The sequence below is a fragment of the Haliotis asinina genome, chromosome 7 (assembly GCF_037392515.1).
Source record: "Haliotis asinina isolate JCU_RB_2024 chromosome 7, JCU_Hal_asi_v2, whole genome shotgun sequence".
Taxonomy (NCBI): domain Eukaryota; kingdom Metazoa; phylum Mollusca; class Gastropoda; order Lepetellida; family Haliotidae; genus Haliotis; species Haliotis asinina.
In genome coordinates, this window is record NC_090286.1 from 21,353,059 (window position 1) to 21,366,551 (window position 13,493).

Consider the following 13,493-nt stretch of genomic DNA (forward strand, 5'->3'; position numbering starts at 1 on the left):
GTTCTGGACCCCCAAGAAGATTCAGTCCCACAACTCTGGTTATCTAGTGGCTCCTTTCTGGCCAGCAAGGATGTGGTTCTCCACTTTCCTCCAGTTTCTCACCGACTCTCCTCTTCCTTTTCCAGAATGGGACGATCTCCTCAGTCAGCTGGATTCCTCACAGGTCCACAGAAACCTGCAGAGCCTGTCTCTTCACATGTGGAGGCTCTCTGGAAATCACTCCAGCAACAAGAATTTGATAATGAATCATCCCTGGGAATTACCCAATCTATTGGCCCCTACACAACAGCATGCAAAATGGAATTGATTTGTCAGGTGGAGAAGAAACCAATGTTTCTTGGATTCCCCAGTATCTATGATTGTGGATTACCTCCTTTTCTTGAGCGATGTCAGGAAACTAAGACATATAGCCATAGAAGTATATAGATCTGCCATTGATTCAGTTTATGATGTTGAAGGATTGTCAGTTGGATCTAACTCTGTACTTCAAAAATTGATCAGATCCTTCCAGATCTCCTACCATCTTTCTGAAGTAGTACTTACACTTAGTCCTGAAATGTTTGATGAGAGCTCCTTTTGAACCCATGCAGGCCACAAACTTAAAGTTTCTATCATCTAAGACACTGTTTTTGCTGGCTCTTTTTGCAATGGCCTCAAAAGTATTTGAAATTCATGCTTTTGACTTTAGATCAATAACATTCATGGAAGGTTAGAGTTATATGTCTTGCAGAACATTACCAGAATTTGTAGCAAAAAATCAGTCCGTGGCTAGCAGACTTTGGGACCAAGGATTTTTGAAATTTTGGCCTTACCTACCACTGACTCCAGAGCAGACAGATCATTATTATTGTGTTGTATATGTGATTTACAATGGAACTTTCATAGAAATCTGACCTTCAGAAAGGGTTGTTGTGGTCTGTTTGTAAGGTGATACTGAGATTTCTAAGAATACCATTTTATCAGAAAGACTATTATTACCTTTGGATATAGAGACTGTGATCAGGAGACTGCAGATGCTAAGTTGTCTCCTCATGAAATAAGGGCTCTAGCCACACCCGTGGCTGCATGAAATTTAGTGTCAAAACAAATAGTATCTAGCTGTCAATGGAAATCATCAAATACTTGTACCTTTTATCTTAGAGATGTTGCTGGGTCCTTAGAGGGCCTATGAGACTCAAGGCCTTAGTGTCGGCACAGCATGTATCTTCTGCCTAACCTTTTTTCAAGGGGGGGAGTGTGTGTTCAAGTGAAAGTCTAGAAGTGGATCCAAAGTTGGGGCATCCTGGATCAGCAGAACTTCAGGACTTTGAATATTGGGTACAGGTATGTTAAGATATTCCTGTGAATATCTCCAAGATTATCTGTTGAGAAAGTGAAATTTATATCTATTAACATGTAACAGTGAAAGGTGATGGTTTATTCACAGAGCATATGATTTTGAGAGAACTATTAGACTTATGGAAGTGGTTTGGAGGTTACCAGAATAAGGGTAGAAGTTATCTAAGGAATGGTACAGTATAACTGGCAGGTGACATCATGACTGGAAGTGAGGTCATAGAGCCTGAAGTGATGTCATGAAAATACGAAGTGACATCAAAGAACTGGAGATGAGATCATATGGCCGGAACTAGTATTGACATCATACAACTTGTAGATGTCGCAAACAATTTATCTGGACTGGAAGAGGTTTTTCATAATTAATGAGAACTTTGTCATTAATGAGGGATTAATTCTGTTATTGATCTGATTTCTCTCCAAATACCTCCGAATCGTCCTGCACGATAACTTCCTGTTTTTTTAAACATTATTATTAATATTAACCAGATAATATGGTGGTGGGAATATTGAACAGGAAGTTACCCAAGTCATAGTTATCCCAAAAAGTGGAATTTTGGATCCGAAGGTATAGTGGTATTCCTATGCTTCCTCATTCACTGGGGCCCTCCATCCTTATGTGGGGTTCTGGCAGTCATAGTCCAAAGGGAACTCTTGCAACATAGTTAGGAACAATAACAGATATTGTTAGTCATTATTAGTTAACTTACCTTGGAATTACAGGATCGATGGGATCTCTTACCTCCCCGCAAAGTGTATGACGGAAATATAGGGGGTTTTTTTTAAAAAAAAGAAAAAATTATGAGGGTGTTTAGTGATCATTACTTTGTCGTCACAGCTAATTGAGATAACCGTATGGTAAAGATGGTGTAAACCCAACTCACTCACTCACTCACTCACTCACTCACTCACTCACTCACTCACTTTCAACCCCACGGAAGACTGTTAGTCTTTTAGACATAACATGACATACACACAACAGTGTATTTTCATGTAAGTTTGTCCACTTTTAGGAAGAGTATATGTTGACATGAACAACAGTTACTCTTTAGAAGACTGAGTTTCAGACTAAAGAATCAGCATCGTGTAGGTGTTCTAAGTGAAGTGAAGTTGGATCTCTTGAAAGTTCAAGTTGTTAGTATTTTCAAAGATAGATGATAAACTCAGACAAGTTTATGTGATGGTGTGTCATCTGCCAATCTAAACACTGTAAGATCTTTGCAAAAGATCCTCTTAAATAAAGATTCTGAACCTTCCCCATCAAGACATCATCAGTGATGACCTTATAGTGTACTATCCTGATACAATCAAATGTCATTGTGGCTGCCATGGTTACAATGCTCAAAATGTAGGCCTCCATCCTGTGATAAGCCTTTCATCACAATTTAGATAGTTTTAGAGTGGTGAAGCTGAAATAGTAATCCTGCTGATTATCTAAACCTGAACAGTTTCTGTTATAGCAACGTATGTTACTTGAATGCAGGAAGTCATTGTTAATTTGATTTTAGCACACAGTTGGGCTGTTGCATACTTTTACGTACAATGTTTTTTTTTGTGTTGGATTCTTCTTAAGCAGTTTCAGAACAGTGTAAATTTAGTTCAGGTTTAAAAATGAAATTGGTTCATTTTTTGTTATAAGTTGTGCTAAATTTGACCTTTCAGTTAAAATGCTGATGGGAAATGATACTTGATCATTGACAGATGGGACAATACAACTGGATAGTAATTGGAATGCTTAATATCTTTTCAGGTGATGATCCTGCAGCTATATCATCGTCAGGCACAGATGATGACACCTCGGATGAAGGGGCTGAAGGTATGTTAGCATCAAGTTAAAGTTGTCATGAAGGTTTATTTTCATGCTGTGTGCAAGACAGTGGTGGTTGGTTTGCCAGTATGTCTTCAATGCTGTTTTGTTAAAGACTGCAGTGTTGGATTCCTCACATGTGTAAGATATGTGCGGTGTTTTTTCTCAGCTCACAAACATGGGGGTCTTGGGGACCTCAGTTAATAGTATTAAGGGTCCTTGCAGGCAAAATGGGGGTCTTGTGAAGTTATGATGTGGAGAACTGCATGTTTCAATAATTTCTTTCGAGTCTGGAATGAATGGTTGATCATATGGACTGGTCGATGCAAAAATGTGCATAACTGTTCTAAAGGAAACAGCCAAACAGCAAAGTCATAGATGTGTTGTCGGTACAACGAATGATATTGTGTGTCCCTCAGAATGGGCAACAACCATTTGGTAGCATCCAGCTTGTCCTTGCAATATATCACAGTAGCAAGCATCAGTATATGAAATAGTTGCAGACAATTGTATTTCATGATCTGTTAGTCATGCTGTCACCCACACAACCTTTTTAGATCACCAATCCTGTCAGGTGCAATTATTGTTTAACTCCAAATGGAAGGGAACCATACAACATTTAAATGGAGTCTTGTTTCACATGAAAGAGTGAACACAAAGAAATTGTTATTAGCAGCTGCCTCTGAATATGCAGTCAAGATCTTACTTGCAGTACAATAGATACAACATTTTTCTTCTTTTCCCATGGCACAGACAAAATGTCTGCTTAAAAATGAATGTGAATGTGAAACAAGCTGAATATGGACAAATTGAAACAATATGTCACACCTGGAATAATGTCTAGAAATCTTACCTTGTGCCTTACCTGAGCATTTGGTTTAAGTAAAGTGCTCATTTTCATTTTGATTGTTTCCTACATTTTGTCTGAAACCACAAAGGCTCATGCATGGCATCATTTTATTCTCACTCTGAATATTGAAGCAACAAAACTGGTTCATTTTAACTATCGGAGCATCATGTTTGTCACTTGTATGTTTGTCTGATGCACACTCTGTGTATGACTTGTTCCTTCATCTGATCACCATAGCATATCTATCACTGGCACCTTTGGTAGATGTTCATGACCTCATTTGTGCCATTGTCATCAGTTGTTGACACACAATATGCATCTCCTGCACCATCATGAGATGAGATGTTTTGGGTATACCATATGTAACATGGTACCAGATTGTGAAAAGATGCTATTCCATATGTTTGCCTGAGAAGACACTCTGTGAGTATCACCTGACGATTAAGGTCATGTGTGTTACTCTTGTACCATCATATGATCTGAAAGCCTCGATGTACATGTCATTTGTTCTAGCATCTGATGTTTAAGACATACTATGTTTGTCTCTTGTACCATCATCGGATCTGAAGGCATCACCTTATGTGTCATTTGTACTAGCATCTGATATTTAAGACATACTATGTGTGTCTCTTGTACCATCATCGGATCTGAAGGCATCACCCTAAGTGTCATTTGTACTAGCATCAGATGTTTAAGATGTACCATGTGTGTCTCTTGTACCATCATCAGATCTGAAGCCGTCACGTTATGTGTCATTTGTACTAGCATCAGATGTTTAAGATGTACCATGTGTGTCTCTTGTACCCTCATAGTGAGTGAGTGAGTTTGGTTTTACGCCGTTTTTAGCAATATTCCAGCAATATCACGGCGGGGGACACCAGAAAATGGGCCTCACACATTGTACCCATGTGGGGAATCGAACCCGGGTCTTCGGCGTGACGATGTACCCTCATAGAATGTAAAGGCCATGTCATACATATAGATTGAGTCAGTCAAGGATAAACTGTGTCTATTTTGAGCCAGGCCCCTTTATGTGTTTATCTGTGTCAAAACCTGCCAAGAAATATTATCCCTGAGCAAATTGATTGACAAATACCAAACATCTTCTTTTATATGTACTTATATATTAACTTTATCTTACATATACACCATGATTGCAATACATCATGTACTTAGTTTGGGGTAATCTCTATAGAATGTCTACCAGTAGTACTGCCATCAGATGTCTTAATTGTGGACAGCATGTTGATGTTTGACTGAACTTCTTCAGACAGACAAAGACATACTCTCACTCACTGATGTCTTAGTTGCAACATATTTCTGAACATAAGTACACTAAAACTATAAACTTTTATATGGTATACACTGCAGCGTGTGTGTCATATATGATGTCTTTAACCTGCTACCATATTATCTATGATGATCTCATAGCTAAATTTGAAAATAAGAATTGCCTAGGATGAAAGTATAGTTTCCTCAGGCACACCATTTGTATGGTACTGTAGTTTATGGATGGAAGACAGTAGGTGGTATGTCAGGTCTGGCATATGACCCCATCATTGTGCAGCTCTAGGTATGATTCTGCATCAGGAGCAGTGCCTTCGATAACAAGAGAGTGTTGAAATCAGTCGCTCAAGAGCATTCAGTAATCAGCATTGCAGAGTATGTATTTGAGAGGCCTAAAGATTTAAAGCAAATTTAACAAACTGCAGCCCACTGAATGAGGGAAATGAGAGATTAAACCCTCTTTCTTCTCCACTGAAAGGATAAACAGCTGGAAATAATTAGAGACTGGCCCAGGGAAAGTTTCTATAATTTTCCTGAATGTGCCCTGAAGCTAATAATCAAGATATTACCTTGGACTTTCGGGACTAAACACAATGCAATGACACAATTTCACTATCACATACTCTTTTTGGATAAAATATGAAAGGTAAAATGCTAGGGTCATGAGAAATTGATAGGGATATGTCTTGAAAGCCAATCTAAAAGCTGTGGATCAAACCAGACCTGTATGTGTGTATTGTCTTTGTGTCAAGCTGATTGCCTCCAGGGATGATGTTCCATGTTCCCAAGATATTGCAGTAGCATAAGCTGCAGACATATTTGTCCAGTGTTTAGGGAAGGGACTGCAGGCAAAAAGACTGCAACCTAATATAGATTCCAGGGGTCGAACTCATTTTAGGCATTGCGTACCCTATTGTTGAATTAATACTGTCTTTGATTTTACACTGCTTTGTAATTTGATTTTTATCTGCTAAGAGTTTTCCAGCCTGTGGCATGAGGCACGTTTTTAATTGTGGTTGCAAAGTAATGAAATAATACAAGCCCTGTTTTTGTCGTGTTTCTAATTCGTTTAATTGCTTCCTTCTGCAGGCCATGTTTGTTTTTTGTTTTTCAATTTCTTAAATTGAATTGAATATGATTTTAATGTTTGTCTTGAAGCTATAATGACTCATGAATAATATTTCATTTCCGATATTTGTAAAGTTAATGTGGGACAGAACGAGACTTAGTCATCAATTTTGAAGACTTGAAATGTAATTTTCAGTGATTTTTCAGGAGGGAAATTGAAAAAAAAGAAAATTAACTGCAAAATGAAACAGTTTGAAGAAGGGTTTAAATTGTCCATCTTCACAGTTTCAGCTTGTAAAAAGTTTCTATAATCATTTTTACATCATTTTCGAGATATTTTCTGCCACTTGTATTTAATTTTGTGCGACAAGGAGATAGAATAATGTTATTTCAAATCTGAGATGAAATTAGTTCTAAGCTAATACAAAATTTCAAGAGGAGATAGAATAGAAAACACATAATCTAATGCTGACTTTTGTTATCAGTCTGGTTTATTAGATTCTCGCAATCCTATATTCCAGGTTCTTTTTCCCGGGTGTTTTTTTTCTGTTGTTTTTTTTTTAATGGAAACAGAACTGAATGACATCACTTGTTTTTAGCTTGTGATACAGATCATAACAAAAATATGCATTTCCACAGTTTAAATTTCAGTGTCTATGAATGAGAATGAGAAATGTTAGGTTATTTTTACATTTAGCATATAAAGTGATCTGTAAATAGGAATGACAGATATGTGATTTGACAGTCTGTCTTCATTTACATTAATTTAAGTCTAAACTAGAGTTGTGAGCCAGTTGTCCAACAGCAGGTGATGATCACTGCTGCCGGTAACAGCTGCATTGCCAACACGTCAAAACAGGATCTGCTACGTGTAATGGAGACAGTTTGCTGCAATGAAAAATTTGAATTTACTTTCAAATGAATCATATGATTGAGTTGAGTGCTATCGGAACATTATCAATGTATGGATGACACAAAATGTTACCTGTTTGGTGTTGAACCTACTTTGATGGTGTTGCTTTAGCTGTTAGGTTTAGGTGGCAAAAACAGGGATGGCCAACTCGTCATGAAATAATTGAAAAGTACTGGTTTTCAACAGGAACATCAGGAACATATACAGTTGTGACTAAAGCTGTCGCACAACACATGACCGATGGTGTTGTTTGTGAGAGACAATTTGCCTGAAACTATGATTTGTTTGAAATCTGTTTTCATTATTTTCCACAGGATCGATCTTGTAGCTCACCTTATCTTTCTGAAACTTCATCCTTGCCATCAGAGCACAGTGACATGATATAAAGCATGGAATCTGATTTTCTTGATTCTTGTGTGACAAACATATCACCCCAGATAATAAAAATACTACTATTAGGCAATCCTCAAGCTCTTCAGTTTCTACAGCTAAAAATGGGATGAATATATAGGTTAACTGAGTACAGAATGGGATGAGAGGTGGTTTGAGTTAAAAGGTTTAAATATTTGTTCTGGGGTCTGTAAGACTGTGTAGGCACTCAAGATAGGTGTGAGTTAATGGGGAACTATTCTAACCCACAATTCCTTAATGGCAGAAGGGGCCATACGTTAGTGGGCATGTATTATTTCCTTTAGAATGGTTTTCAGTTTCAGATTCTCTTAGATATAAGTAACTGGCTTGACAGTTCTTTTTTTTATTCATTTGAGTGGAAAACATGTTTTTCCTTTATCACTTTTCTGAAAAACAAGCTGATATGTCATACTTTGATTGAAGTACTTATCAACTAGGGAAAACACTGAATGCAAATCTGTGTTACAGTAATACCCCAGCAATGATTCTCCTTCATACCATGTGACAAAATAGATAACATGGTCTGGCTTGGTGACACAATTGATTGTAAGCCATCGTCCCCTGCTGTTGTGGGATGGTGAAACCATTGGTTTGTCTGGTCCAGACTTCATTATGTACAGTCTGTCATCATGCAGTAGAACATTACTGCAAGTTGCTGTCAGCAACAAATACTAACTGACGTTGTTGAATCAAACACAGTGAGTTTTCTTAATGCCTTGGGATGGCGGTGTAGCCAAGTGGTTAAAGCATTCGTTCATCAGGCTGACGATCTGGATTCAACTCCCCACATTGATTCAATGTGTGAAGCCCATTTCTGTTGTCCTTCACCATGATATTACTGGAATATTGCTGAAGGGACATAAAACATGCTCACTCCTAAATTCCTTAAACATGTTTCAAAGTGTGTCACAGTAATGAGAAGGAGAATACTGCCTCACCTGTTCAGTGTTTCCTTTTGTGTTGATGTAAAATTAGAAACACAATTTTTAAAATGTAGGTTTGAATTAACAATGTAATCTCCTTGGCTGTTTGTAATTGTGTTGTGCAAACGTCTCTGCGACTTGATTACAGTAGTTGATGACAAAGCACATAAATTTCTGTTGTTCCTTTACAACCATTCGCTATATGTCATGTTTGGTCTACTTTATCTTCATAATTAACACTCAAATACATGTCTTTTGTTTGGATGGTAATCACTATCATGAGATATGTCTGTGTGCCAGTTCATTAAAAGAATTAACTTGATGTCCATGTGGCTTGGATAGGCTACTACGATTGTTTGCTGTGGAGATGCTGTTCATCAAAGTCAGTGTGTGAAGGATGTCATCGCATAGTAGTCAAAACAGTGTCCAGGTGTAAAACCTTTTGTTTTCATTTTGACTGAAACATGCCTGTGTTGATTAAACATTTTGGGAAAGTTATATAAACATACCTTAATTTGTTTGCTATTGTGACGAAGAAATGATACTGCATTGCTGCATTGTTGATGCCTTGCATCAAACTTTACTTGGTTTTTGTATGAACTTTTCTCTTGGGGTGAATACAAACAACTGTTTCATTTGTGTAATGTCCCAGTCATGATTCTATCTTTGTCACTACACATATGATCATAATGGCAAGAGAGCTGTTTAATATGGGGTTCATTCATCATCTTTTCATTATGCACTAAAATTTGGTTTGTATATATGTAATGATGTGAAAGTATGACACTATGTGATGAAATCAACTAAGTGCAAGTAGTTTCCGTCAATGTGTATCAATCACTGACACATCTTAGATGTATTATCAAGCTTCTTCAAAAGGCCCTGCAATTTGTGGAACATTCTGGTAACACTATGCCAGTTGATGTAGTGAAGACTTTACTGTCTACTGAATTGAACCATCTTAAGAAGAAATAGTGAATATATCTGTTGAAGTTTGTTGAAATTTATAAATTCTCAAGTTGTTTTATTGTGAGTGAGTGAGTTTAATTTTACACTGCAGTCAGGAATATAGCAGCTATAAGCTGGCAGTTTGTAAATAAGCAAGTCTGGACCAGACAATACAGTGAGTGTTGATCTATGCGTTTGGGATACAGTGACATGTGTCAACCAAGTCAGCGAGCCTGATGACCTATTCTTATAAGTCGCCTTTTAGGACAAACATCAGTTACTTAAGATCAGTTCTAACCCGGATCTTCAAGGGTCTCGTTTTATTTCTTTTCGGACATAAGACTGAAGGAAAGTGTACATGTTTCTTGTGAGCTTACCGTGTGCAACAGCTGTAACCTCTTGGAATACACACCTTGTATTGATTACAGTACTGATGAAATGTTTGAACAACGCAGATTTACTTTAAAGGTTAAAATCAATGTTTGGCATACACATACAGTGCACTGATTCAGTGTACCTTGAATGCAGGAACATTCATTCATTGATTCTGTTTTTGATATATACTGCTTTTCAAATTATCAGAATATAGATAGAATATTTCAAATTGTTGAAACTACAAACAATGCCATGTTTTAATAACATAGCTATAGTTTTTTTTTGAGGAAAGAGAGATTATTATGTATAAATAAAAAATATGGAATGTATTATAAATATATATTGGATTTTCTGTTTTCATTTCATTAGGTGTCAGTATATTGTCTACTTTCAACAAAGAAATACCTAAATTTGTAAAAATACAAACAGTTCTTTTTCATTAAACCTATTCAGTTAAAAAATATTGTATATGTTTAAAAATGTGAATTGTTCATCAGTTTGGCACAAGTTTGAATAACATAATCATTGCTTATATTCATATGCTTTTATCATTTGAATTGTAAGCTTTGATGCATAGATATTTAATATTTTCTGTTTTAATTTATCATAAACACACAAGGAAGTATTTCAGCTGGGATGATAACATAAATGTTATAGTAAATGATATTGAATCTGTTCAACAAACTCCAGCACAGATGTGGAATGTATTGCAATGTCCAGCCAACTGGAATGAATAACTAACAGAGTTTAAATAAACATAAATGGTTACAGCAAGTTATTTTGCATTAACAAGTTCTCACAAAGTTTATTTTTGTATGCCAGGTATACATCATTTTTGATTGAAAAGAAATATTTATTTTCATTTTAATTATTATTCTCTCTGTAATAGATATACATCTGTGAAAACCATAATGTTATTTCGGGTCATCTGGAAGGGGAGGATTAGGTTTTTAATGAAGTTAATTTTCATTAATGCATATTAATGTGTTGATGGTATAATTAATCAGGATGAATAGATTTTTGTTTCATTTTTATTTTTTTGCCAAATATTTCATCAGTTGTTAAAAATGTAAGATACTACAGTTTTCACACAGGACACAAGCCTTTACATTCCACACAATGTCTATGAGATCTTGTATTATTCACTCAAGGTATATCTGTAGTGATTTCACACAAAGGTTATCGTTAAAGATTTCTCACATGGCCTGTGGGTCTGAATAGACTGTTCATGCAAGGTCTCTCTGTAGAGATTTCACACAAGTTTTTTTTGAGATTTCATAACAAGAGCTGCCAATAGAAGTTTCAAGCAAGTTCTGTGTGAGCACAAAGTCTGAATATAGCTGTCAGAAAAGATTTCACATAAGTGCTGACTGGAGATTTCAGACAGGGTCTGTCAGTAGAGATTTCACATAATTGCTATCAAAAGGAGTTGCAAGTAAGGTCTGACTGGAGATTTCAGACAGGGTATGGCAGCAGAGATTTTACATAATTGCTGTCAAAAGGAGTTTTAAGTAATGTCTGACTTGAGATTACAGACAGGGTATGGCAACAGAGATTTTACATAATTGCTGTCAAAAGGAGTTTTAAGTAATGTCTGACTTGAGATTACAGACAGGGTATGGCAGCAGAGATTTTACGTAATTGCTGTCAATAGGAGTTTCAAGTAAGGTCTGACTGGAGATTTCAGAGAGGGTATGTCAGTAGAGATTTCACACAAGAACTGTTACTTGAAATTTCAGTCATCACTTTGGAAATTTCATATTAGTGCTGTCGGTGGACAGTTGACATTAGGACTGTCAATATTGATCGCTAACAAGGTCTTTCAACAGGTTTCACACAAGGGCTGAGAGTAGTGGTTTCACATAAGGTCTGTCAGTAGAGTTGTGACCCATGAAGTTCTGGGTTAGAATAGGTCTACAACAACCCATGTTTGTTGTAAGAGGTGACTAACGGGATCTGCTTGTCACAGGACTTTGTTGACACATGTCATTGTATCGCAGTTATGTAGATCAGTGCTCATAATGTTAATCATTGGATTGTAGGATCCAGACACGATTTACAGACCAAAAGGCTGGAATATTGCAAAGTGCAGTGTAAAACTTAACATACTTGGTCTGTCAGTAAATAATGCACATGTCCGTTTATGTGGACACAACATCTGTGTTCACTTGCTACATATTATAGATGCTTAGTGTAAACTTATGCAAACCCATAGTAGATAAATCTACATGCAAAGATTTTTCTTGTTTCCACTGCTTCATGAATTGAAGTAATATGTCTAGTGATAATTCATGGCAGTAAATAGTTACTTTGCTGAGGACAAATGACAGCAGCACATTTTAATGATTTTAATGTTGTTTGGTCTGAAAGTATTTGTTGCCATTTCTTGGTGTCACCTACCATATCTTGCTTGAATCCTGCTAAAAATGATGTAAAACCCAGGTCACTCACTCATTCATTCACTTAGTCATTTTTAAGTCCAGTATAGTTATGAAGATAGTTCTTTGGGTGGGTTTTCAGAAAAAAATTACTTGTTGCTTTCTTTGTTTCTGCTGAACAGAATGGGATTACATATGGACTTTTATATTTGAAGGCATTCAGTGCCTCAAGCACCTATCTGTTTAATTGTCAACCTTGATCAAATTTATCATATGGGCATTATTTCACTAAAGCATATGGGCAACCTGAAATTAAATATTTAAGAAACCTTTGCATATAAATAGAAAATTGTATATTTGGTGATAATAGTAACAATGTGAATTCCAGCTATCCGTATTGTTTTTGCCCCTTGGGACTAAGATTTCACCTGAAATGCCTCTTGTCTGTGAAGCTGCAGATGTATCACTGCAGGGAGGCAGACACAAAATGCTGGCATCCAGCGTGAAGGAAAAAGCCATTTCTGTATTTAACACTGTGCTGGCGCCGACAATGAAGCTATGACATTGAGACATGTTAAGGCCTAACATGTCGAGACACCCGCCTGTCAGCAGACATCCAATATGATGACGTCTTTGAGAAAATCACTGACAAAGGTAGAATTGAAAGGCGAACAACCACTGTGATGCAGTCTAAACTATTTCCACTTTTTCTTTTTCTGTCTAGGCCTGTAAGGATGTGGTCATCACTGACAAGAGTGGCCCTAAGCTTAAACTTCATCATGCAAACTATTTAAAGGCCACTGATTAAGTCCTAAGGCAACGGGCACTGTTCCTATGCAGATAATTAACCTTACACTGTATTTAGTTTCATGAAGACCTTCCAGCATTAACAAATTGCAGACTCGAGAAGTCACTGAAAACGTCAGTAAGTATTTAGAGGATGTTTTTTTCCTCTGAACTGGTCAGCGCATTAGGATGCAAAATTAGCTCAGTGAATTAGGTCCTTAGGGAAATGTTTTCAAGTGGTTTCTCAAATGTGTTGAGTTTGATATTTCAGAAAAAAATTCTGGGAAAATGGGGATATAAATTTGAAATGATCATGGGAGTTTAGAAATGTCAGAATGTGGAATACAAGAAAACAATGAATAGTAGAAGGGTTTCTATTTTGATCGATATTTTAGCTTTCAAAAACTTTACA

General features: G+C 36.7%; 1 protein-coding gene across 3 annotated transcripts in view; it reads left to right on the forward strand.

Moving 5' to 3' along the window:
- The window catches only part of LOC137290481 (caspase activity and apoptosis inhibitor 1-like), a 205,405-nt gene that overhangs the window by 142,513 nt on the left and 49,399 nt on the right, over window positions 1-13,493 (forward strand). For all 3 annotated transcript variants that reach the window (XM_067821450.1, XM_067821448.1, XM_067821449.1), the window contains one exon: window positions 3,086-3,151. In XM_067821450.1, coding sequence (XP_067677551.1) covers window positions 3,086-3,151 — 66 coding nt within the window. The remainder of the gene's footprint in view (window positions 1-3,085; window positions 3,152-13,493) is intronic.